The 23,876-nt window shown below is 60.4% G+C and overlaps 1 protein-coding gene across 3 annotated transcripts; it reads left to right on the plus strand.

The window, feature by feature from the left end:
• Positions 1–23,328, plus strand: WNT9A (Wnt family member 9A). 3 transcript variants are annotated; one of them, XM_082724057.1, is made up of 5 exons: positions 5–216; positions 12,013–12,233; positions 16,180–16,436; positions 17,443–17,705; positions 19,082–23,328. In XM_082724057.1, the coding sequence occupies exons 3-5, from the start codon at positions 16,295–16,297 to the stop codon at positions 19,562–19,564; spliced, it is 888 nt and encodes a 295-aa protein (XP_082580183.1). In that variant the 5' UTR covers positions 5–216; positions 12,013–12,233; positions 16,180–16,294; the 3' UTR covers positions 19,565–23,328. The 3 variants fall into 3 exon arrangements, with proteins under 3 accessions (XP_082580182.1, XP_082580181.1, XP_082580183.1); XM_082724056.1 differs by lacking the exon at positions 12,013–12,233 and having other exon boundaries at positions 1–216; positions 17,443–17,693; XM_082724055.1 differs by lacking the exon at positions 12,013–12,233 and having other exon boundaries at positions 3–216.
• The last annotated feature ends 548 nt before the right edge of the window (positions 23,329–23,876 follow it).

Raw genomic sequence — 23,876 nt, forward strand, 5'->3', positions numbered from 1 at the left:
GGCCCAGCTGGCCGGCGCCCCGCCCCCGGCCCGGGGCTCCGGGCGCTATAAGAGGGCGGCGGCTGCGGGGCACCCTGCGCGGGGCCGGGAGCGCGATGGTCAGCCGCCGAGGCGCGGCAAGATGCTGGATGGGCCCCTGCTGGCGCGCTGGCTGGCCGCGGCCTTCGCGCTGACGCTGCTGCTCGCCGCGCTGCGCCCCTCGGCCGCCTACTTCGGGTAGGTGCCTCGGCGGCCCGGCGGGCGGGCTGGCGGGCGGGCGGCTCGGAGATGGGACGCGGGGTGGGCGGCCCAGGTGCGCGGGCCGCGGGGTGCCGGGCGCTGTTGGCGGCATGCGCGGCGCTCCGTCCACGGGTCAGTGTCCTCGCGGCGCTGCGTGGGGAGAGGGGCCGGCGGCCCTGACGGGCTGGCACAGGGTCGTGGTCCTCCGTGACCCCGGAGTCCTCTTCGCCGTGACGCGCCCGTGAGCGGAGCTCCGTGGAGCTCGGGGACCAAGTCTGGTCCGGGAGCTCTGTTAGGCCGCCGAGTTCTGGGGGAACGGCTGAAGCCTCCCCCCGCCCCTACCCACCCTTGCAGCTTACCCCTCCTTTCTCTCCTCGAGAAGTTAATTTAACAACAACAAAAAAATACGTACAAAATCCAGATGTTCCTTGCACTGAGCCCCAAAGGGGGGGGGGGAACCAAGCTGGAGGAATTTATTTTTCTTGCGCTTTGCTTCTTATGCCCGCTCTGGCCCCGGCCCGCGGGAGCGCTTCTGCGGGACCCGGCCTAGAGCGCAGGGCCTGGCGGGGGCTGTGAATGCGGTCCCCCGCGGTCTCAGGGGTCGCTGCCCCGCGCGCTCTCCGCTCTCCGTAGTAGCAGTTTGCGTGGTTTCGGCGCGTCGCTTCCCGCCGTTCTTTTCTGGCCTTCCTCGTCCCTGTCTCCTAGATTTGGGATGTCCAGCCCAGAGCCCTTGGGGGACCCTCTCTGACTGTGTCACGCAGATGGGCACCCCGAAGTCGGGGCTGGCCCGGCGCGGACAGCCCTCTAGGCCCCTCAGCCTCCGCTCCCGCCGCCCAGGCGCCGCCCCGGGAGCCGAGGCCCAGCCCCGAGCCCGGGTCCCTGCCCTGGGCTTCCTGGTACCGCTCCCGGCCGCGGCCCTTTGCCCGTCACCTGTTCCCTCGCCCCTGGCCCCGGCGCCGTCGCGCAGCGGCTGGCCGGCAGAGGGCCCCGTCGGTCCAGAAATATGCCACCGCCAGGGCGGGGAGAGGCCACTGGGCGAGGAGCCCTGCAGGTGTATCCTGTTCTCAAAGAAAATAAAATATTTTCATGGGAAACTTTCCCTTTGTGTTTTTCTTTCCCCCCCTTTCTCCTTCTGTTCCTTTCTCCTGGGTCGTCTTCCAGGGTCAGCTCCGTGTCTCCTTCCCCTGGAGACCCCACCCCGCTGCCCTCTCCTGGCTCCGGCTGTGGGCCCAGCCCTGCCTGGGGCCTGGGCTGTGCAGAGGCTGGCACGCCTCTGCACGCCATCTGTGCAGGCTTCGCCTCGCCCTCGCGGGCAGAGGGAGGGTCAGAGGGTGGCCGTCTGGCCGCAGGTCCACGGTGAGTCACGGCAGCCTGTCAGCCAGCTGTGCCTTCCTGCTCTGCCGGCCCAGCCTCGGGTCTGCTCACCAGGCCTCAGACACACCCTGGCTTGTCTGCTCTGTGGGTCTTCCTGCTGCCAGCCCACAGAGGGGAGGTAGGGGTCGTGGGTCCTGGCTCCTTGGCTCCCAACACCCCACCCCCCACCCTCACCTCCGGCAGCAGAGGGGCTTTGCCCCTCTGGAGAAGTCGTTGAGGTCTGCCCTGCAACTAGTGGGCATGCAGGGGAATGCAGGGAGGGCTTGGTGCCCCTGGGACCCCTCTGGCCAGCTCTCTGGCCCAGCACTTTGGCCCCAAAGGCTGTCCTGTGCAGAGCACAGGAGGCGGACCTGCTGCCCCAGGGACCAGTCCACTGCTGGCACCAGGCAGGGGAGCTGGGATCCGTGTGATGGACAGAGGTTCTGGAGCAGGGGCAGGCCTGGTGCCAGCTGGCCGGGAGGAGAAGGGCAGGAACCCGGTGCTGGAGGGGTCCTTACCCAGCAAACGCCTTGGGAGGGGATCCCCAAGGTGGAACCAGACCCAGAAATAGAGGAGGGGGCAAGATGTGCTCGGAACTGGTCTGTGTGTGGAGGTCCAGCCCTTCTGGTCTGAGGCCCTTCCTCCTGACCTAGCAAAGTGGCAGGAGCTGGACGGCTGGGCGAAGGAGATGGCCCAAGGTGGGACGGGCAGGGCAGGGCTGGGACTGGGGGCTTCCCTCCCAACCTGGAGTGCAGAAGGAGCAGGAGGAAGGAGCTGGGACCTGGGAGTCAGGCCCTCCTTCTCCCTTCCCCCTCTCCGAAAGCTCTGCCTGGCACGGAGGCTCCCCAGCAGGCTGAGCAGCTCCTGTTACAACCCAGAAACTGAGAGAGGCTGGCCTGGGCTGGGGGGCGGGAGTGGTGTCACGTGGGCGGCGGGAGCCCTCCCTGCCCCCTCAAAGAGGCTGCAACTCAAGCTGCCCTACTCCTGTTGCCCTCTCCGCCTCTGGCCACTAGGCAAGACCCTCCAGGCCGCTTCCTGGCCACGGGGAAGGGGCTCTTCCCTCTTCCTCCAGGGCCTGGCCCTGCTTCTTGGTGGTGTGATTAGCAGGTGGCGTTTCCATCTGGTTCTCCAGGGGCCTAGACAGCTTGGCCTGATGCCCTCGTGGAAGGAGGGGTTGCCTGGCTCCCCGCAGCAAGGGGCTGGCCCGAGGTCTGGCGAGTTTGGGAAACAGACTCAGGCCCCCACCTCCCCATGCCCTGTGGGCCTGGGTGGGCTGAAAGCTTGGCCTGTACCCGGCCCTGCCTCTGGTATTAGAGGGGAGCAAAATCAGCCAAGGGAGGGAGGGGTGTCTGTGGAGGCTGAATGTATGCTCAGGAAGGGGGTCCCTGAACCCAGGGGGAGGCGCCCTGCAACTCCCCCAAGCATGGAGCCAGGGACTGGGTCCAGCAGAGTGGGTCCCACAGGGCCCTTTGCTTAGAGATCCCATGTGTGCCAAGCCAGCCCCAGCAGAGGCACCCAAGCCAATACACTTGCCTCCAGGGACTGCCGGCAGTGGGTGGGGATGGGGGGCGGAGGCCTCAGTCTTCCAACATCGGTCACCGCCCAAGAACTAGGAAAGGCTATGATGAGCCCTGAGACCCTTTCTTGGGATTGGTCCCAGCACCCCACCTTCTATGGGAAACTTTGTGGGCTGGCTTGGGGAAGAGGTCTCTGTCTGGAGGAGGCTGCAGTGGGCATGGTCACGGAGGGACCCCCCCCCCCACCAGCCAGGCCAGACATCAGTGCGCAGGGTTCGGGGGGCACTCAGAACCAGTCTGAAAGGCAGCTCTGGTGCTCCAGGCCCCCGTTCTGTCTGTGATTGAAACAGAACTCCTATCCCGTCAGCGCACCCTGTTAGGGAATGCAGTTCTGTGGTTTCTGGTCCTTCTGCAAGGGGTGTGGCCAGCATCACTATCTCATTCCAGAGTGTTCCATCACCCCAGAAACCTCACATCCTGCCCCCACCCTGCCCCCGGCAACCGCTAAGCCACTTTCTGTCTCTGTGGGTTTGCCTGTTCTGGACATGGTGCATAAGCGGAGTTCTACAGCCTGTGGCCTTCGTGGCTGGCTCATGTCAGCCAGCACCCATCCAAGTCGTAGCGAGCGCCTGTGTGCCTTTCCCTTTGTGCCTGGGTGGATGTCCGACTGTGTGGGCGCAGAACCATCTCTTTTTTTCGGGCCTCTGTTGATGGATGCCTGGCTGGATTCCACCATTAGGCCCTTGTCATGCTGCCATGAGCATCGGTGGACACGCTTTCCTGTGTGGTGATCCCGAGAGGTGGAATTCTGGGTCCCGTGGTGACTGTCTCTGTTTGCAAGAACCCAGGACACGATTTGGCTGCCGTCATGCATGCCCACCAGCCCTGCAGCAGCGGTCCAGTTTCTCTACAAAGCCACCAGCTCTCGTTGTCTCTGGCTTTGGGTTTCGTTTTGCTTTTTATTCTAGCCGTTCTGCAGGCATGGGGTGGCATCTCACTGTGCCCTTCCCTGATGGGTTTGCCTTTCCCTGCTGACTGGCGACATACTGTTCATCTGTAGCTCTTCTCTGCAGAAATCTCTGCTCCATTTCTGGGCCCAGCTTTTGGCTGGGTTGTGGGTCTTTGTGCTGATTTGTAAGAGCTCTTTATTTATGTGGATCTATTATCAGACAGCGGACAGGCTGAGCTGCCAGCTGGCAGTGTGTCTCCCAGAGCTGCGTGCACAGGCAACTCGTGTGAGCCTTCCTAGTGCGTCGTCCTCTGACTTGGGCCCCAGCATGACTGTGTGGAGCAGGAGGCCGTCTGTTTGCTGGGGCCCAATCTGGAGGCCTGGTCAGGGGCTCTAGGCACTTGCACAGGAGGCGTCCCTGGCCCTGCCCTCAGGCACTGCTGTCTGATGGGGGTTGGCTGTGCATGTGGGGTCAGCGCCAGGGTGTGGGGCACCTGCTATATAAGCCTGGGACCTGGCTGCACGTCCTGTGTGGCCCGGAGAGGAGGGGAGCCCGCTGGTCCCTGGAGGGGAAGGCAGGAGGGGCTCCAGGGCTGGAGGAGGCAGCCTGGGCATGGTTGGCCTGTGGGGGGCTGGGGGATCAGGCTCCCCAGTGAGGGAGGTCAGCCTCTTGTGGTGGGGCTAGGGAGGCACCAGCAGAGGGGAAGGTGTCCCTGGGGACCCCCTGGTGGGTGGTGGAACAGTGAGCTGTGGGAGCCTTAGCAGTCTGGGCAGATGCTGTCCTCAGCACACACATGCTGCTGGGAGCAGCCCTGTGACGCCTCAGGCCAGCATTTACTGGGGACGCTGTGGAGAGCTCCTGGGGGTCTGGGGGAGTGTGGCCCTGCACCAGGAGCTGAGGGGAAGTGCAGGTTCAGGCAAGGGCCTTCTACTTCTCTGCAGTATCCAGGGCAGCTGGGTGGCCAGCGGAGAGTGGCCCTGTGGGGAGCCCTCGGAGTGGTGCAAGGGGGGATGTGAGGTGAGGAGGGAGAGCATGGAGAGCCCTGGACCCCAGGCCCTGACAGACATGGGGAGGCGGGTGGAGGGAGCAGGTAGGCAAGGATGGAGATGTGCCCCGTCTCTCTGCTTGGTAGAGTCTGTCCCTACTCCCTGTCCCCCGCCGCCACCCCCCCCCCCCGCCCCAGCACAGAAGCAAGTAGGGGCAGGTGCTTGGCTGCAGCCTAGACCAGGCCCCTGGGCTGGAGGCCTCCCGAGGCTTCATGGAGAGCCTGAGGTGAGGAGGAAGCCACGGCCACCTGGCCCCCCTCAGCTGTGGGAGCAGATGTCCTACCACAGCCGGCAGCTGTCTGGACAGGGGGACAGCTGGCCTAATCTCACCCCCTTCCTTGCCACTGTGGTGGGGACCCAACTCCAGAGCCCAGAGCACTGTTAGGACCCTGTCTGGGCTCCCAGGGTGGCCCTGGCCCAGGGCGCCGCTTGCTGACTACCCCCAGGCCCCACCCCCCCATGTAGAGGACAAAAGGAGAAGTGTGTGGGTAACTTTTCTCCTGGAAAAGAATGCACGCACGCGATTCCTCCCGTGGGACTGAGATGAGCCGATAAGGGGTCTGGTTTGATTTTCCTGGCCGCAGAAACATGACACCTGTCAGCAGGGCCAGCACCAGGCCCACTTAATCCTGGAGGGCATGGGCTCCCTTTGTGCATTGTCCCAGTGGGCAGTGCGGGTGCCCTTGTAGGGCCCTGCCTGGCTCAGCAGGACGGCTGGGTTTCTGGGAGGTTGTCTGGTACATGGGCAAGGCTGGACCCATGGTTGCCGCATGCCTCTGGTGGGCTGTCAGCCTCCCCCCTGGTCGAGGGTTGGTCCCAGCTGTCCCCTCCTCCAGAAAGCCAGCCGTGGCCTACCTGCCATCTACCTCTAGTGAGACCAGAGCTCTCGTCCAAGCTGCCCTGGGTTGGTGTGCCTAAGGCCCATGGGGGATCCTGTTGTTCCTCTGCTCCCTCACTCTGGACTCGGGAGCCCTGTGTGGGGTCTGCTGGCTAGCCCCCTCCCTACCCCAGGCCCTTACTTGCTCAGCTGCACCCACCCCACCCTGCTGTCTGGCCTGTCAGACGGGTTTTGAGGGCATGTGCTGAGGGGTAGAGGACCCCTGTGAAGCTCCCAGGGCAGGGATATGGGTGGAGGGCTTTGCGCACCCCTGGTATGGGTGCAGGAGGTGGGGGCCTGTGGCCCCGGCTGGGTGCGAACAGCAGTGTCTTCCTGCAGGGGCCTCCCCAGGGTGGGCTAGGTGGGGGGCCAGGTGGGCTGGGCAGGGGCCTCCCCGGGATGGCAGCGCCAACCTGGGTGGCGTGCTGACCGCCCAGCTCCGTGACCCATGGGCCCAGCCCACCGTCCTCCCCTGCCCCTCCCAGCGAGGTTCCTGGCTGGCCTGGCGCCCCTGGCCGCAGGAGGAAACCCGGCCGCCCAGCTGGCAGGCCCGGCTCCTCGGGACCAGCAGCCGGACGAGGGAATGGAAAACGGCAAGCCTCAAGCTGCATTTGTTTTTCTTAGCGATACCTGAGGTAGACGCAGCCAGGGAAGTGGTCTGGCCCAGGACGAGAGGCCGTCGGGGGCTCCCAGATCAGAGCACGTCAGAGCCAGCTTCCTCCTGGACAGACAGAGTTGCTGCAGCTGCCCCAGGCCACCCTGGGGCGGGATGTCCGTCTGGGCTGTCCCAGTGTCTGTCCTGGCATCCCTGTCCAAGCTGGGTGTGCGGGAGGTGGTCATGGGGTGACGCTCCTGGCGGCTTCTCCAGTTTCCGCCTGCCCCACGTCTTGCCTGTCCCTCCCCGTGACAACTCGCGGGGACCTGTGCTGTCGGTGAGGCCTGGGACCATGCAGTCCACTGCTCCTGTTCCTTTGTGAGGCCACAGCTCCCCGTCTTCTCCCCTCACTGTCCGTGAATTTGGGGTCCCATTCAGCCCCCCTGGGTACCCACGGCATCCCACTCCCTGCTCCAGAAAGAGGCCTATTGGCCAGCAGCCTCCAGGGCCTGGGATCCCAGGAGGTTTGCTGGGTCTGGGGTCCCAGGGGTTTGCTGGACCTGGGGTCTGGGGGTTGTGCCCAGGATCCTTACCTTAATGACACCCACAAACAGGGGCCTGGGGTTGGACTCGCAGACATCAGGCCTTGTGCATTGGATTTTGCTGGGTGTGGCTGAGTCCTGTGTCCGCCGGCTGACCCCCAAGCTGGCCCAGCCTGAGCCGGAAGCTCCCCAGAAACACTCAATCTGCAGGTTTGCTATAGCCGCATGGACACAGCCCGTCCATGAGGGAGCAGGGAGGGGGTACCCAGGAATGTCTGGGCCCGGGCTCTCCCAGCTGACGGAGGTGACAGCTGTCACAGACACAGGGTTGCTTGGCCTGTCGTTGCCACTGGGCCGCCCTCCCACCTTGCTCGCCATGGCCCGTGGCTCCTGCTTCCTCCTTGGCGTGTCTGGGCCCCCGCTGACTGTGGAGCCCACAGGGAGGGCCCAGCCTCTGGTGGTGTCCGCAGCCCCGCGTCTTGCATGCTTGGTGAGATCGGCCAGCACTCAGGCGGATGGAGGGTTAATCTCACAACCAGTTTCTCTGCACTGGAATTTGTTTTGAATTAGATTCACACAGAAATTAAATGCTGTCTGGTGGGGCTGAGGTTTCCTTGGCAGGGTGCTGTGGCTTCTGGAACTCCGGCCTCTACTCCCTCCGCCCAGCCCAGGGAGCTGGCTTTGTGGGCAGGATGGCCCTTGGGGTGGCTGGGTCTGTTGGCAGGAGGAAGTGCTGCTGGAATCTGTCCCTGCTGCAAAGCGGGAAGGCGCAAGAGCTCTGGGGCCTGGGCCATGTGGGCCCGAGGACAAGGACATCTCCATCCCCAGGCCGCCGTGCATGGCGGTCTCCGGCCTGGCCCACGGAGGGACACAGGCTCCTCGACATGGCTGTGCCTCTCCTGCCTGGGTTCTTTTCACTCCTGGGGAGACCGGGGTGGGGTCTCCTCAGAGGTGCTGTGGGCAGGTCACAGAACCTAGTCTGGGGCAGCTGTGCCCAGGATCCTTACCTTAATGACACCCACAAACAGGGTGCATTCCATACTCCCAGAGGGTATGAATTTGGGGGCCTTCTCTTCTGCCTCTTGCATTCAGTGACCAGCCTAATTCAGGGTTTGTGGGTGGATGGGCATGCATGGAGATGCCCCTGTGGGCCTCATCAGGAACGGCCGCACACCTGTGAGCTGAGTGTCACAGGCCTAATGCAGGTTCTTGCTGTGCTGTTCTTTCTGGAGTTGAGATAAGCCTGCAATTTCTGCAAGGAGTAAGAGACTGCAAAACTGACCCAGCAGGTTTGGATAAACTGAGTGGAACTCCGGGCAATGAGTGACTTGTCGGTCCATTTGAAAGCAGATTAGAAATAGCTGAAGAGCTCGAGCGAGGTTGGAAGATGGGGCAGCAGAGGGTTACCCTGAGTGTGGCCCGTGGGGTGCCTGCACGCCTCCACAGAGGCTAGAGGCCGGATTTGGGGACGCATGGACAGGGCTCCCATCTGACAATGGCCAAGCTGAGCATTTTCTGCAATTCTCAGAATTGATCGGTGGCACCTACGGGATTCGGGAGGCCCTGAGGAGCCCTGAGCAGAAAACGCAGAAATCATACCAGAACATCCAGAACCAGACCGGTGAGATGCCTGAAATGAAGCACTGTAAGAGCAGAGGCTGGGCAAACACACACAGATGATCTCTCAGGACGGGCAGTCTGGCCACGGACTACAGAGTGGCTGGCTGGGGACCTGCAGGGGATGCCTCCCAGACGCGATCCTGTGAGGCAGCCATGGAGGATGCGGAAACATGCAACTTCAGACTGCGGGGCAGAGAGGGGATAGCATGAGGCAGGACAGGAGGAACAGAAACAAAGTGGGCAGGCCCAGCAGACAGTGGAGGACACACCCCAGCTGTGTGGCTGCGTGCATCTGGGTTGCAGTAGGGTCGTAGGTCTGATCACTGGGTCCAGGAGACACAGACAAGACATCAGCATAGAGAATGCAGGAAAATGGAGACATAATACACCAACTCAGTGGACTGTAAGGCAGAGAGCAAAGCTAGAGAAAAGATGCAGAAAGATGCACCATGATCCAGGCCCTGCATGGCCACCTGGTCTGTGACCTGGGCTCTGCACGTGACCTGACTGTGACCGGGGTCTCCACAGTGAACTGACCATGACCTGGGCTCTGCACCGTGACCTGACTGTGACCCAGGCTCTGCGCAACGACCTGGTCTGTGACCTGGGCTCTACACGGTGACCTGACCATGACCCGGGCTCTGCACGGCAACCTGACCCTGACCTGGGGTCTGCACGGTGACCTGAGCCATGACCCGGGCTCTGCACAGTGACCTGAGCTGTGACTTGGGCTCTGCAAGATGACCTGTGACCTGCACGGTGACCTGAGCCATGACCCGGGCTCTGCACAGTGACCTGAGCTGTGACTTGGGCTCTGCAAGATGACCTGACTGTGACCTGGGGTCTGCATGGAGATCTGACTGTGACCTGACAATGACCCAGGCTCTGCACAACCACCTGGTCTGTGACTTGGGCTCTACACGATGACTTGACCATAACCCAGGCTCTGCACGGCAACCTGACTGTGACCTGGGATCTGCACAGTGACCTGAGCCATCGCCTGGACTCTGCACGATGACCTCTGACTGTGACCAACACTGCACAGTGACCCCTGAGCCGTGCCCCAGGGTTTGCATGGCAACCTGACCATGACCTGGGGTCTGCACGGTGACCTGACCCATGACCAGGACTCTGCATAGTGACCTGAGCTGTGATCTGGGCTCTGCACAATGACCTCTGACTGTGACCAACACAATGCACAGGGACCCCTGACCCGTGACCCAGGGTCTGCATGGTCACCTGAGCCATGACCTGGCCTCTGCCTGGTGACCCCTGTGCTGTGCCACAGGGTCTGCACAATGACCTGAGCTTGGCATGGTGGCCCGTGCTGTGACCTAGACTCTGCACAGTGACCTGAGCTGTGACCCGGGCTCTGTATGGTGACCCCTGGGCTGTGACCTGAGCTCTGCATGGTGACCTGAGGTCTGCATGGCAACCTGAGCTGTGACCCATGCTCTGCATGGTGACTACTAGGCTGTGACCTGGGCTTTGACCTTGGGTCTACATGGTGACCCGAGCTGTGACCCGGGTTCTGCATGGTAACCCCCAGGCTGTGACCTGGGCTCTGCAATGATAACCCCTGGGCTCTGACCCCGGGTCTGCACAGTGACCTGAGCTCTGACCTGGACTCTGCACGGTGAACCCTGGGCTGTGACCTGGGCTCCACACGGTGATCTGATTTTGAGGCAAGTGCCATAGGAGTATATTTGAGGAATTTGAGGAAATGCATATTTGAGAAGTGTAGAGGAGCCTGGAAGCCCTCAGCAACTGTAGGTCACAGATTGAGGCAAAGAGCAGGGATCTAAACCCAGAGAAAGCAGAAGGAAGGACGCAGAAGTGAGGAAACAACCCCCTTGCGTTAGAGATGAAGGGGTGCCCTCATGGGCAGACCTGACGAGCTGGATGGGGCGATCACCCATGGGAGCTGCAGACGCGCCTGCACAGAGGTGTGTGGATGACTTCAGGGCAGGCCTGGAGCATGGCTGAGCGTCACAGTGTGCCCACGCACTGGGGTAGCATCTGATGTGCAAAGGAATGAGGCACCCACATTCAGCAGACAGGTGCTCTCCGAAAACAGGGTGTTCTTGGTGTGAGGGTGCTGTCACAGAAGACCACACTCCGCCTGGTTCCCTGGGTGCAGAATGTGCAGGGCAGGCAGACCTCAGAGACAAAGTGGATTAGTGCTGGCCAGGGGCTGGGACCAGGAGCTAAAGGGGTGCATGTCAATTTGAGACCATGAAATGCCCTAAAATCGGCCATGGCCATGTTTGTACATATCTGAGAATATACGGCAAACCCCTGAACTGTAGACCTTAAATGGGTGATTTTACGGTGTGGGAATTATATCTCAATAAAGCTGCTTGGAAAAAAGAAGGAAAAAGAAAAGAAAGAAGAGTAATCGGATCAGAAGAGAGATCTTTTCCAGAAAAGGTCAGGCTTCATGCCGAGTTCTACCAAGAAGTTAAGAAGATGTGATTCTGATCTGACCAGTCTTCTAGGAGGTTTAACAAACTAATTCTCTCTGAGGCACTGACCCCTGGCAGGATGAGCACGGAAGAGAAAATTGCAAACACAGATGCGGAAGGCCTAGACACGACATCTTAGGGTTATGGCTAGCTGCACAGAGGAAGGCCAAGCCCCTCCCGGCTGAGGCACGTGAGTGTCCAGCCTCGGGAAGGCAAGGGAGTGGAATTCCTTGTTTTAGCAGATTAAGGTAGAAAAATCCCGTGCCAGTAGAGGCAGGGACCCCATCTAATGACCTTCGACATTGGCTTGTATGTTGGAAAGCTCATAGGGAACAGAAAGCAGAGGTGGCTCCTTTAACCTGCTGTGGGGCCCAGAAGACAGCTAGCCAACCTCAGGCTTGTTGTTGAGTGGACCAGAGCTTCCCTTTTAAGACCAGAAGTCAGACAGGGATGCCCGCTGCCACGCTCATTTGAACCCACGTGATGCCACGTGATGGCACGTGATCCTTCAAGCGGGATGGGAGTGGGTCTGTCCTATGACAATAGGGCACATTCCCTGTCTCTGGCCTCTGGTGCTTCACCCACCTGCAGGGTGTCCCTGTCTCCCTTGGACTGGGTCTGGGAGGCAGAGATGTGAGTTTGGGCAGTGGGGGTGAGGGAGGGGGCAGGGTCCCTGCTCCCAGGACTGGCGCCCATGTTTCTGTCCCACATGGTGCCTGCCTGCCCAGAAGCTCACTGAATGGCGCTGCAGGGCCAGGGACAGGGCACTGGGCCCTGGGCGGCTGTTGGAACTCTCCATTGTGGCTCACAAGGCCCTCACTGTGGCAGGAAGGCAAGCAGGACGGCCTGGGACAGAGGAGGATGAAAGCGGCTCTGTGTCTCAGAAGACCACACGGCGGGTCACAGCGCATCTGAAGACCGTCAGCGGTGATCACGGCACGGGCATAGCGCGTGTGCGAAGGCCAGCTGCCTCTGACTGGTCTCACTTCTGGGGGTGACACATCATCTCTCCTGGAATCTGGCACTGACCAACATGGGGTGGACCACAGGTGCGGAATCTGCCCAAAGAACCCGGAGAGTGGTAGGAGGGACTGCCATAGACTCACTCTAGCTCTGCAGAAAACCTGTGGCGGGTATGAGCCTTGACCTCTAGGGAGCATGAGCCTTGGGCGGGCTCTGGGACACCCGGCCAGTGTGGGCCTTGGTGGGTGCCAGGACCTGTAAGCCAGTGCAGAGCCAGCTTGTGCCCTCAGGACAGGCCCCAGTCACACAGCAGGTTGTGAACCACCGGCCCAGGGCAAAGCCTAGAGTAGCTGCTGTGAGGCTGCGGTGACATTGCGGGGCAGTGTGGAGCCAGGGCCCCCTGGGTGCTGCCCCACCCGGAATGCGGATGCTGGCTCCCGTGGACGTGGACGGAGTGCAGGTATACTGTCGTTGAGGAGAAGGCAGCTGTTTCACTTCAGCAGACGCGGGTTTCCAAGTGCAGTGGAAGAAGGGGCACGTGCAGAAGGAAGTTGTCCAGGACGGAACTTGTGTTTATGGGGACACGCTGTGAGGGGAACCCCATGCTGTCCAGATAGGTTTGTGCCTGTGCAGCCACTGCAGGAATCAGAGCACTGTCCTCGGAGCTCGTAGGAAGGTTCGCAGGTGCTGGAGGGAGGGCTGCGTTACCAGCCCTGCTGCCAGCTCCCCCTCCATCACTCTGTCTTTGGTTTTTCTTTACTTCTGATATAGCCAAATTTATTAATCTTTTCTCTTTTTTATCATTCTGTCCAGCTAGTCCCTGGAGTACATCATTAGTCCTTAATGCAGCATTCAGCCATTCATGAGTGACGTGTAACACCCGGTCTTTTGATAATACCTGTCCCAAGCCTCTGGGCTGCCTCTTAGACCTGCTTGGGATGCCATCCTGGGAATGGCCCCGCACTGGCCGAGGGCAGCTGGATGGGGCAGGGATGGGGGTCCTGCTGCCCGCCCACCGAGGGGCTGTTGTCTGTGGGCGGCCTATCCAGGCTCTGCTCCTCTGGAAGGTGCAGCCTCCAGATGTGGGCCCACAGTCAGACGATGACCCCCACAGTCTGACATGTGGGGCCGAGGGGCTGTATGCAAAGCGCTGCTGTTTGGAACAGGCCACATGGTCCCACATACCCGTGACAAGCTCACAGGCCTTGGGAACAGGAGGGTACTTCTTCTGTCCCAGGCTTCCTGGGTCCAGGGCTGACCCGTGCCCACAAGCCCCCGGGGCAGCTGGCTGGGACTTTCTGGCCCCTGCAAGGACTCCACGGAACAGAGGGCCCATCTGTTCCGCCAGGCCCTAGGCTCCCGCCTCTGGGGATCTCATGTAATGGCCAGTGGTGGGCACTGTGGAAGCAACCTCGGTTTCTGTGGGTTACAGAGATCTGTCTGTAGCATGTAATTCCAGAAAGAGCATCGGTAGGCGAGCTTTGGAGACGTTTAGTCCAGAATTTTGGCCGTGGGGGAATATCTTTTCCCGTGTGCATAGCAGTCCCAATCTGTACTCCTATGAGGAGGGAAAAATCCCACCTGGCTTGATGTTGTGTTTCTGAGTTGGGGGGAGGCTCGCAATCCCTTCCGGGAAGCCACTGTGTGTACCCCATGGGCAGGTGCACCCCCCCTTGGAAATGCACACTCGCACACAGGAAGGAAGTTGGCTCCAGGTCTGGGATCCCAGTTGCAGCATTTCCTTTAATCCCCTGCCCTTTGAGAAGGTCAGGTGTACTGCCGGAGCCTCCCTCACAGAGCATGCCCTGCTCTGAGCGCTCTGTGAACCTCTTTCCTTCCCCCACACTCCTGTAGGCTTCTGTCCCTGTTTGGGTTTTGGTCCTGGGTGCCACCCCATTCCCCGTACCCTGTGTACCGTCTGCCTGCTTACAACCACCACCTCCATGTGGCTCTGTCCTCTGCCACTGTAGCTCGGGGCTACCCTCGGTGGAGCACACCGCAGCAGTGAGGGGGGCCTGGGGCAGAGGCCGGCCTCAGTGTGGATGCCGGCTGTCCCTGGGCATGCGGTGTGGACGTGGGCTATCCCCAGGTTTGCGGTGTGGACTCAGGCTGTCCCTGGGCATGGGGTATGGACACGGGCCATGCAGTTGGGTGCAGTTGGGGCACAGGGTCACCCCCTCCACTTTTCCACACCCACCCTGCCTTAACCAGCACAGCCCCAGGTGCCCCCAGGGGGCCTTGCAGGACTGTCTTGCTCCCAGCCTGGGGCTGGGCTAACCTCGGAGAGTTAGTCTGGGGGACGGGCAGCTTGTAGGCTAGGGCACTGCCGATGCGCAGCGGCAGCAATCTGGGCACAGCTGTTGACATTCCTGTCTGGGGACGAGTCTCGCCCATGTTAGCTGCCTTTGTGTAGGGAGAGCGGCTCTTCCAGCCTCTGTTGCAGGTCCTCAAGCCCCTGCCTGCCTCTAGCCCAGCTCGGCAGCTGTCCCTGTCCTTGTGGCTGTCTGAGCTCCAGCGGGCCTGAAGCCTTACCATGCTGCCTGATGTGGACCCCTCTTGCATCCCTGTGCCCTTGGGCATGAAGCCCAAAACCTGGGATAGGAACTGGGGGTGCAGGTCACTGCCTCCTCCCTTACCAGCTGCTTTCCAGCCCAGTGTCCTAGCTCTGAGCTCAGAGACACCTTCTTCCCGAAGGCCTTGCTGCCCACATGAGGCCTGCCTGTGCCTTGGGGACTTTTGGAGCTTTTCCTTCAGCCCACACCCATGCTGGTCATGGTGCAGCAGCTGGACCTCCGAGCCATGTGTTCTGCAAGGTCTGTAGGAACCCGTCTTGGGTTCTTCTCACCAGCACTCTAGTCTCCAGGGCTAGCTGGAGTCCCGCTCCCCTGCAGCTCTCTGCTTAACCCCTCAGAGCTCACTGGTGCCACATTGGCTCAAGCACCCCTGGGTAGCAGGGCCAAAGCCTGGGGTGGGTCTTCTCAGGGTGCACATTGCATCTGAGTGTGAAGAGGGTGGGAGACATCGGTCTTTCCCTCTGTGTCTATCACTGCCCTCAGACCTGCCTTTGTGGCTTTACCCTTCACGGTGTGTGTGTCTCTCCCACCTGCCTCCCTGCTCCTGACTCCGAACCCCAGGCCTAGCCCAGAATGGAAGAGCTTTGGAAGCCGGGAGTCCTCAGGGAGCCTTGCCTGCAGGGTTGTTGCTGTGGTGTGCCACAGGCCCTGGTCTGCTGCAGGCTGGGGTTAGAGGGAGCTGTAGAAAGCCTGTGGGAGCCTGCCCAGTGGCAACCATGCCCCTGAGGGGTTTTAGAGGTGCAGCAAGAGGAGGGATGGGGCACGGTGTGGGGTTAAGTATCAGGGAATGCCTGGCACCCCTGGCTGCTCCGGGTTGGCTGGCTGGGATGGGGAGGCTTGCTTCCTGTGATGCTCATGTTGGGGGAGGGTTTAGCTGGGCACCCATTCTTCCTGAGGGTTAAGGGTCTGGCCGGGGCTGGGCAGGCGTGTGCCTAGAGCTAGATGTGGTGCCACCTGTGGGGGACCACTGAGATCTGTGGGTCAGAGCACTGACGGGAGGTCAGGACCAGTCCATCCCTGCATGAAACACAAGAAACAGGGCTTGGAGGAGCCTGAGAGCATGTGACTGGCTCACAGGAGAGAGGTGGAGCTGCAGGAGAACCAGGAGATGGCCTGGGTTCCCCTGGGAGGTGCCCAGTGGCCCAGGAGTTCCAGAAAGCCCCACTGGGACCTGCAGGGGCATTTTAACAGGCTGCCAGAGACCCTCTCCAAGAGGCTTCAGGGCTGTGATGGGTCTGGGCCTTCCCATCTGGGGTCAGCAAAGGGTGGGGGTCCTGGAGCGTGCACAGTCCAATTGGGTAAGCAAGCAGAAGAGCAGGTGGGTGTGCTGGATGTGGTTCCCTTGCGGCCTGGGCTGCTGCACCCCTCCTGGCCCTTGGAGCACATCATGTGTATGTATGTGTGTGTGTGTGTGTGTGTGTGCACGTGGCGGCCCTCAACCTAGCTTCTCTGTGCCCAGGCTGACAGGCAGCGAGCCCCTGACCATTCTCCCACTGACCCTGGAGCCTGAGGCTGCCGCCCAGGCACACTACAAGGCGTGTGACCGACTGAAGCTGGAGCGCAAGCAGAGGCGCATGTGCCGCAGAGACCCAGGCGTGGCCGAGACGCTGGTGGAGGCGGTCAGCATGAGTGCGCTGGAGTGCCAGTACCAGTTCCGGTTCGAGCGCTGGAACTGCACGTTGGAGGGCCGCTACCGGGCCAGCCTGCTCAAGCGGGGTGAGTGCGCGAAAGGCGCTCCATAGCAGGATGTCCCTGGAGCCTCTGTGCCTCTGGCTGGCCCCAGGGGACCTGGGGATGCAGTGAAGACGTGGCAGGGCTTGACTGTCCTCCTGCCTCGCTCCCTCGCGGCTGCTCCTCCACTTGATTCGCCCTTCCATCCTGACCCATCCCTCCCTCCTCCTGACCCCATGTACCTGCCGCTAGGACCTCTTCCTGTCCTGCTCCTCCCGTCTGGCTCCTCTGTCCTGCTCCTCCCTGCTTCCAGATGTGCCTAGTCTGTCTCCTGCCCCGCCCCTCCCTCCTGGCCCTGCCCCTTCCCCAAACTGCCCCCTCTAGTCTTCTTCACCTGGCTTGCCCCTCCCTCCTGGCCAACCCCTAACCCTACCCTGCCCAGTTCCTACCCCGCCTCCAGCCAAGCTCCTCCTGGGGGACCAGTTGCTGGCAGCAGGAAACCTTTGCGCAGTTTTGGCAGCTTTGATGGCTCTTGCCACTTGGTGGTGACTGACGCCCAGCGGCTGGGCAGGAGGGGCAGAGGTCCAGCTGCTGCCCTGAGGATGGAGCCTTCTTTCTCCTGTGTCCTTGGGATTCTGATTAGAGCTTCTCAACAGCCTCATTTAAAAACTGGGGACCTGAGGCCCAGGGCAGGCAGGATGGGGCCCTCCAAGGCCCGCAGCCAGTCTGGTGGGTGGGAGACCCAGAAAGATGAGGTCGCTGGTCCCTGAGTAGAGCCTAGATCTCTGTGTGCTTTGAATCCTCTCTCCTGCACCCCACTCTGGGCCCAGGCACACGGAGTGCCTCCTCCCTGCAGGTGTGCAAGGCAGTCCAGGCAGGTACGCCCCCAGCCAAGGTGAACGCCAGCGAGGACCCTTTCCGTGCATGCTGCTTGTGCTCAGGGTTCAGGGCTCCAGCTGACCTGCCGCGGTTTGGCCACACCTGGGTCAGGTGGGGGTGCTTCCATGGCCTCACAGGCCCTAAGGTCCTTGCGTCCCCACCCACCTCCCAGGTTTCAAGGAGACCGCCTTCCTGTACGCCATCTCCTCGGCGGGCCTGACACACGCCCTGGCGAAGGCATGCAGTGCCGGCCGCATGGAGCGCTGCACCTGTGACGAGGCCCCAGACCTAGAGAACCGTGAGGCCTGGCAGTGGGGGGGCTGTGGGGACAACCTCAAGTACAGCAGCAAGTTCGTCAAGGAGTTCCTGGGCCGGCGGTCGAGCAAAGATCTGAGAGCCCGTGTGGACTTCCACAACAACCTCGTGGGTGTGAAGGCAAGAGGGGTGGGGCGCGGAGGGGTATGGAGGGGGATGTGGGGCGCGGGACTGTGGCCTCTGCCTCGGGGGCTCTCCAAGTGTTCCTGCCCAGGAGGCTCCTGGTCTTACAGGGATGACTAGCTGCAGCTGCGTTCTTTCGTGGGATGGGGGTTGGGCCCTTCTGGGGGCTGCGGGCAGCCAGCGGCCAGCCAGCAGGCTGGGTCTGGGGGTGCCTGGCTCCCCTTGATCCTCTGCCCTCCCTATAGCTCCTCAGCCCCTAGGGGCCCACAGCAGCAGAGGAGGCCTGGGGACAGAATGCCCATCCCCGTAGTCCCGTACAGCCCGGCCTTGAGGCTCCAGGTGCTCACCAGGCAGCCCCTGGGATGTGAAGCCCTAGCCTGGGAGGGGGGAGGTAATTAGAGCCAGCCCGGGTCTGAGCCTCTCTTTATTGAGAAACCAGAGGTCTGAGTCCTGCGCTCATTAAAGAATCAATTTCCCCCTTTTTCTTCGGAGCCCTTGTTCCTCCTTCTGCCCTCCGGAGAGGGGTGGGAGCAGATTAAATCCCCAAGGCAAGGCTACTTCTTTTCTTTGGAGTTCTCTCCTTTGTAAACTATTAATGAAAAGTCAGGATATGGAAAGTGCTCCATTAGCTCTGCGGGGCCTGGGTAAGCAGCGTTTTAATTAAATTTGTCCGGGTTTCTCAGCAAAGTGTCATTAAATGTGACTCTTGTATTGCCTGGCCAGAGGGCAGCTACGTTCCTAATCCCCCTCAAGCCCGCCGCCGGCCCTCCCTGGGGGTAGCGTGGGAGCTCTGGCCTGTCTCAGGATAGGCCCCACTGGGGAGGGTCTCCCCTCTCTGCTGCCAGAGACCCCAGTGTGGGTGGTCAGGCAGGAGGCCCCTCCAGGCAGCCGTGCATGCGTGTGTGTATGTGTGCGCGCACGTGCGCGTGCACCTGTGGAGGTAGGGGTGCTGCTCCTCCTCTCTGGGCCAACCCAGAGGATCTAGTGGCCAGTTCTACCAGGTGGACAAGCTAACTCATGTGTCCTCCCTTCTGCAGGAAGCAGGCTGCTGACACCAGACTGGGAAGTTCTGGGGAGGTGTTGCTAGCAGGGCGACAGGGGTGGCGTGCTCAGCCCCTGCAGAGGGCAGCCCTGGATGCAGGGAGGGACTGTCTGCACAGGAGGCCTCCACTCTGGAGGTCACAGTACAGGATGGAGGACTTCTGCCCTGGGCCACCTGTGGCTTGGAGGAGAGGGGGACAGACAGACACATGAGCTGGGTAGCCTGGTGATCCCCTAGGTGGGGTTGGGTCTAGGAGAGCCGGTCATCTGCATGGGCTGTTCCCGGCTTCACAGTGTGGCCCTCATGCCCAGCTCCCTTCCCCAACCCCCAGGTAATCAAGGCCGGGGTGGAGACCACATGCAAGTGCCACGGAGTATCGGGCTCCTGCACCGTGCGGACATGCTGGCGGCAGCTGGCGCCCTTCCACGAAGTGGGCAAACGCCTAAAACACAAGTACGAGACGGCACTCAAGGTGGGCAGCACCACCAACGAGGCCACAGGCGAAGCCGGCGCCATCTCTCCACCTCGGGGCCGGGCGGCAGGGACAGGCGGCGGCGACCCACTGCCCCGCACACCAGAGCTCGTGCACCTGGATGACTCGCCCAGCTTCTGCCTGGCCAGCCGTTTCTCTCCGGGGACCGCCGGTCGCAGGTGCCACCGGGAGAAGAACTGTGAGAGCATCTGCTGTGGGCGTGGCCACAACACACAGAGTCGGGTGGTGACACGGCCCTGCCAGTGCCAGGTTCGCTGGTGCTGCTACGTGGAGTGTAGACAGTGCACACAGCGTGAGGAGGTCTACACCTGCAAGGGCTGAGCTCCCGGTCCGGCCCGGCCTGACTGGTGCAGGGTAGAGGCTGTGCGTGCAGCATTGGGTGTCTGCACTTGCAGGGGCTGAGCCCCCGGTCAGACCCAGCCCGGCTGCTGTAGGGTAGAGGCTGTGCGTGCAGCGCGGAGGTGTCTACATCTGCAGGGGCTGAGGCCCCGGTCTGGCCTGGCCCAGCTGCTGCAGGGTGGAGGTTGTGCGTACCGGGTGAGGGGTCTGCAACTGCAGGGGCAGAGCCCATGGGCTGCGGCCCTCAGCGCACTTGGCACATGGTGGCAGGAGCCCAGACATTGGCTGACTTGGCTGTCTTTGCCCTTTGTCCCCCCTCCAGAGTCCCAGACGTGGGGAGTGGCCCTGGTCTGGCCCCTGCATCCCCTTTGTCCACCCCCACCCCCTGACCTGAGAGCATTGTACAATGCTTTCCAAACTCTGTCCATCCCTAAGAGGCCAGTTACTGCAGAGCAATGACCCTCCCTGCTCTGGGCTCCCTCGAAGGAGCATCAGGTGCACCTTTGTGACCACACAGGGTCCCTGTGCGGCTGCCTGTGGGCTGTCCTGCTCCACCACTGGCTTAGAGAGTCAAACCACTAGGAGAGAGACAGCCCAGCCACCCACGTATACGGGGGTGGGGAGGTTCCCTCCGGTCCCCTCTGACATGGAGCGCTTCTCTCGGGAGTGATAGCGGTGACTTTTAAATTATTTTTATTTAACTAATATATAATTATTACTTGTCCATCCCTGCCCTGTCTCAGGCTGCGGCTCCCCCTACTCCTGGCGGAGCCCGGTCTGGAAGGCCCCTTTCCTCCCTTCCCCTGGTGTCTCCTGCTAACCTCTTTGCCTGATCTGCTTTGTTGTTTGAAACCACTAAATCAAGAAGGATGTTGCTGTTGTTGTTTTTCAAGTAGTAAAGCAGGTTGTGTCTGGTCACTGCCTTCAGGGCTTCTGGGAGCCAGATGTCAGTAGCCAGGCTTGCTGCCCGCGGTGAGACTGTCCTGGGAGTTGGGCGGACCCTGCTCTGGGCGACTTCGGGCATTCAGCCCTGCACTCCAGGCCTTCCTATGTAGGTTTGGAGGCCACGGGTGGCCAAGGATGGCCTGCCCTCCCTTCAGAGGTGGGCATGGCAGAGGGGAAAGGATAGCCCCTGGGAGGGGTCCTTTCATAGCTTGCTTTGTGTTACTGCAGGAGAAGGCAGTGGATGGTGACAATCTGGGGCTAAGATTTGGCAAGCCGCAGGCTGTTCTCCTTGGCCATGCTATTGTCTTTGCAGGGAAGGAAAACAGATGGACTACACTGATCTGGTTTGGTTTGAGTGTGTGTGCATGTGGGCATGAGTGTATATATGTGCATGAATGCGCACGTGCATGTGAAGTGTACATGTGCATGAAGGCACCTGCATGTCTCTGTGTGTTGTGTGCACGTGTGTGACACACGAGTGTGCCTGTGAGCACATGGGTGCATATGTGCTGTGTGCTACATGCATGTGTGTAGGCATGTGTGTTTCTGAACACGTGCATCTGTGGTACATATGTGCTGTGTGTGCATGCATGTGTGTTGTGTGTGTGAACATTTGCGCATATGATGCATATGTGGTTGTGTGTGCATGCACATGGGTGAGCGTGTGTGTGTGCAATGTGTGCATGTGTGGTGTGTGTGGTTGTGTGTGCATTTGTGAGGGTGTGTGAACATGTGTGTGGTTCATGTGTGGCTGTGTGTTCATGCATTGGTGAGAGTGTGTTGTGTGTGTACATGAAGATGTGCATGCATGGTATATGTGTGGTGTGTGTCCATGTATGTGGGAGTGAGTGTTGTATGTAAATGTGTGTGTGTATCATTGTATGTGCATGTGTGTGTGAACATGTGCACGTGTGATATGTATGGTTGTGTCTGCATGCACGTGTGTGAACCTGTGTGTTTGAAGTGTGCATGTGTGGTGTGTACGTGGTTGTGCATGCACATGTGTGAGCATGTTGTGTATGTGCAAATGTGTGCACTATGGTTGTGTCTGCGGATGTGCGTGGATGAGTGTGTTGTGCGTGTGAACGTGTGCATGTGTGATTGTGCATGTGTGGGTGAGCATGTTGCGTGTGTGAATGTGTGCATGTGTACTTGTGTGTGCATGCATGTGTGAGTGTGTTGTGTGTGTGAACGTGTGCATGTGTGTGCATGTGTGTGTGTGAGCGTGTTGTGGTGCATGAACGTGTGGATTTCTGGTTGTGTGTGCATGCATGTGGATGAGTGTGTTGTGTGTGATTGTGTGCACGTGTGGTTGTGTTTGCATGCGTGTGTGTGAGAGTGTGTTTTGTGTGCATGAACATGTGGATTTGTGGTTGTGTGTGCATGTGCATGGGTGAGCATGGTGTGTGTGAACATGTACATGTGTAATTGTGCATACATGTGTGTGTGTTTTGTGTGCAAATGTGTACATTTGCAGTTGTGTGTATATGCGTATGGGTAAGAGTGTTGTGTGTGAACTTGTGCGCGTGTGATGCGTGTGGCTGTGTGTGCCTGCACGTGGGTGAGTGTGGTGTGTGTGTGCGAACATGTAGGTTTGCGGTTGTGTGTACATGTGCATGTGTGTGTGCATGCGCATGTGCGAGTGTGTTGTATGTGCGCAAACGTGTGGATTTGCGGTTGTGTGTGCCTGCGTGTGGGTGAGCAGGTGTCCCCGTGTGTGTGGGCACGGTCAGTGCTCAGCTGGGGCATGGCCTCCACCCAGGGTCCTTCCTCCGCCTGAGGCTGTCCTTTCCAAACTGGTGTGAGCAGCAGCTGAGGCTCCTGGGTTCTCTGGCTCCAGGCCTGTCCCTCGGGGCTCTGTGGCTGTGCTCCGGGAGGGGCCCAGAGCTGGGTGGCAGTGCAGACACAGGAACTACTGAGTGAGGGGGTTCCTTGGGGTCCCATGGGCTCCAGGAATCCTGGGGACTGTGTTTTTCAAAGAAAACCTATTTATGTCAATGTGGGTCTCTTGGTCCCTCTTTTATAGTGTAAATAGGAAAGTCTATTCTGTGGTTCCAAGAACACCCGTGAATAACTAGGTACTGACAGGGTGGGCAGGGCCGGAGCAGATGGGTCCAGCCACAGCCCCAGGACAAGACTGCAGCTCAGTTGCTGCTGGGTCTTCAAAGGCAGCGCGTCAGAGGAAAGACCTCATTGTAACCAGACACCACATTTAGCTCCATGTCATAAATATAAAGGAAAGTATTTTTTGAAACAAGGCAGACTGGAAACGTCTGCTGGCTGGTGTGTTTATATATAAATATATATCAGAATATCTTGCTAAGCAAAGAAGCAACTCCTCCTGGCAGAGCCTCTCACTGGCCTGCTTCCCTTCCATGCAGGGAGAGCCTCTAGAAAAATCTGTGCTCTGTGGCAGGGCACGGGGCCCCCTGGGCTCAGCCTCCCAGGAAGGGGAACAGGGAGGAGCCTTGATGAGGGCCAGGTGGGTCCCGGCCACCTGCTCCCTGCTAGCCACGTGCGTGCACGCGCGTGCGCACACACACACACACACACACACACACGCACGCGAGGACTCCCGGCAGGTTCAGCCAGGTCCACGCGGGGCTGGGGGGAAGAGGGGCATTCACACGCGAGAACCGTCATCTCTGTGCGGAGTCTCGTGCGAGCCTATCTATTTCTCTACCTCATCTGTATAGCGAGTAGGTGTGTACTCGAGTGACTTGGAGAATGTATTTATTTAACAGCTTTGTGTAACAGAACAGAAACAAAATGGACACTAAATAAATGTATTTTAAATTATAGCCCCTTCTGAGTCTGTTGCCTTCAGAGGGGTTCTGAATGGCCTGAGGGAGGAGAGCTTTTGGAGGAGGGCCTGAGGAAGGAGTGTGTGAGGGAGGAGGGGCAGGCTTTGGGAGCAGGAAGTCCCTGCAGACCAAGTACCACCCAGCCCACTACAGAGGTGGGGTGGTGCTCTCTCCCTGGTCACACAGTGAAGAGGCTGCTCCTCCCCTATGAGAGGCTCCTCTCAGAGGTCCCATGGATCAGGAGACAGGCCCCTGGGGCCCCTTTGTGCCAGGCTGCTTCCAGGTCAGCCTCTGGTCCCAGCACAGCCTGCAGGCTGTCTAGCGGGTCAGACAAGGCCCCACGTGTCCCTGGAGCCTCTGTGTTCATGTCCAGGGGCAAAAGGCCCCAAGTGAGGGCTTCCCGAAAGAGAATTTCCCTCATCAAGCTGTGGGCAGGGCCTCACTCTGTCCACAGGCTCCAGGGAAAGGGCTTTCCTGCCTCTCCCAGTGGCTGGAGCCCCAGGCAACCCTGGGGTCTTGGGCACTCCACCCAACCCCCACCTCCA

Source organism: Mustela nivalis (assembly GCF_964662115.1).
Source record: "Mustela nivalis genome assembly, chromosome: 3".
Lineage (NCBI taxonomy): Eukaryota > Metazoa > Chordata > Mammalia > Carnivora > Mustelidae > Mustela > Mustela nivalis.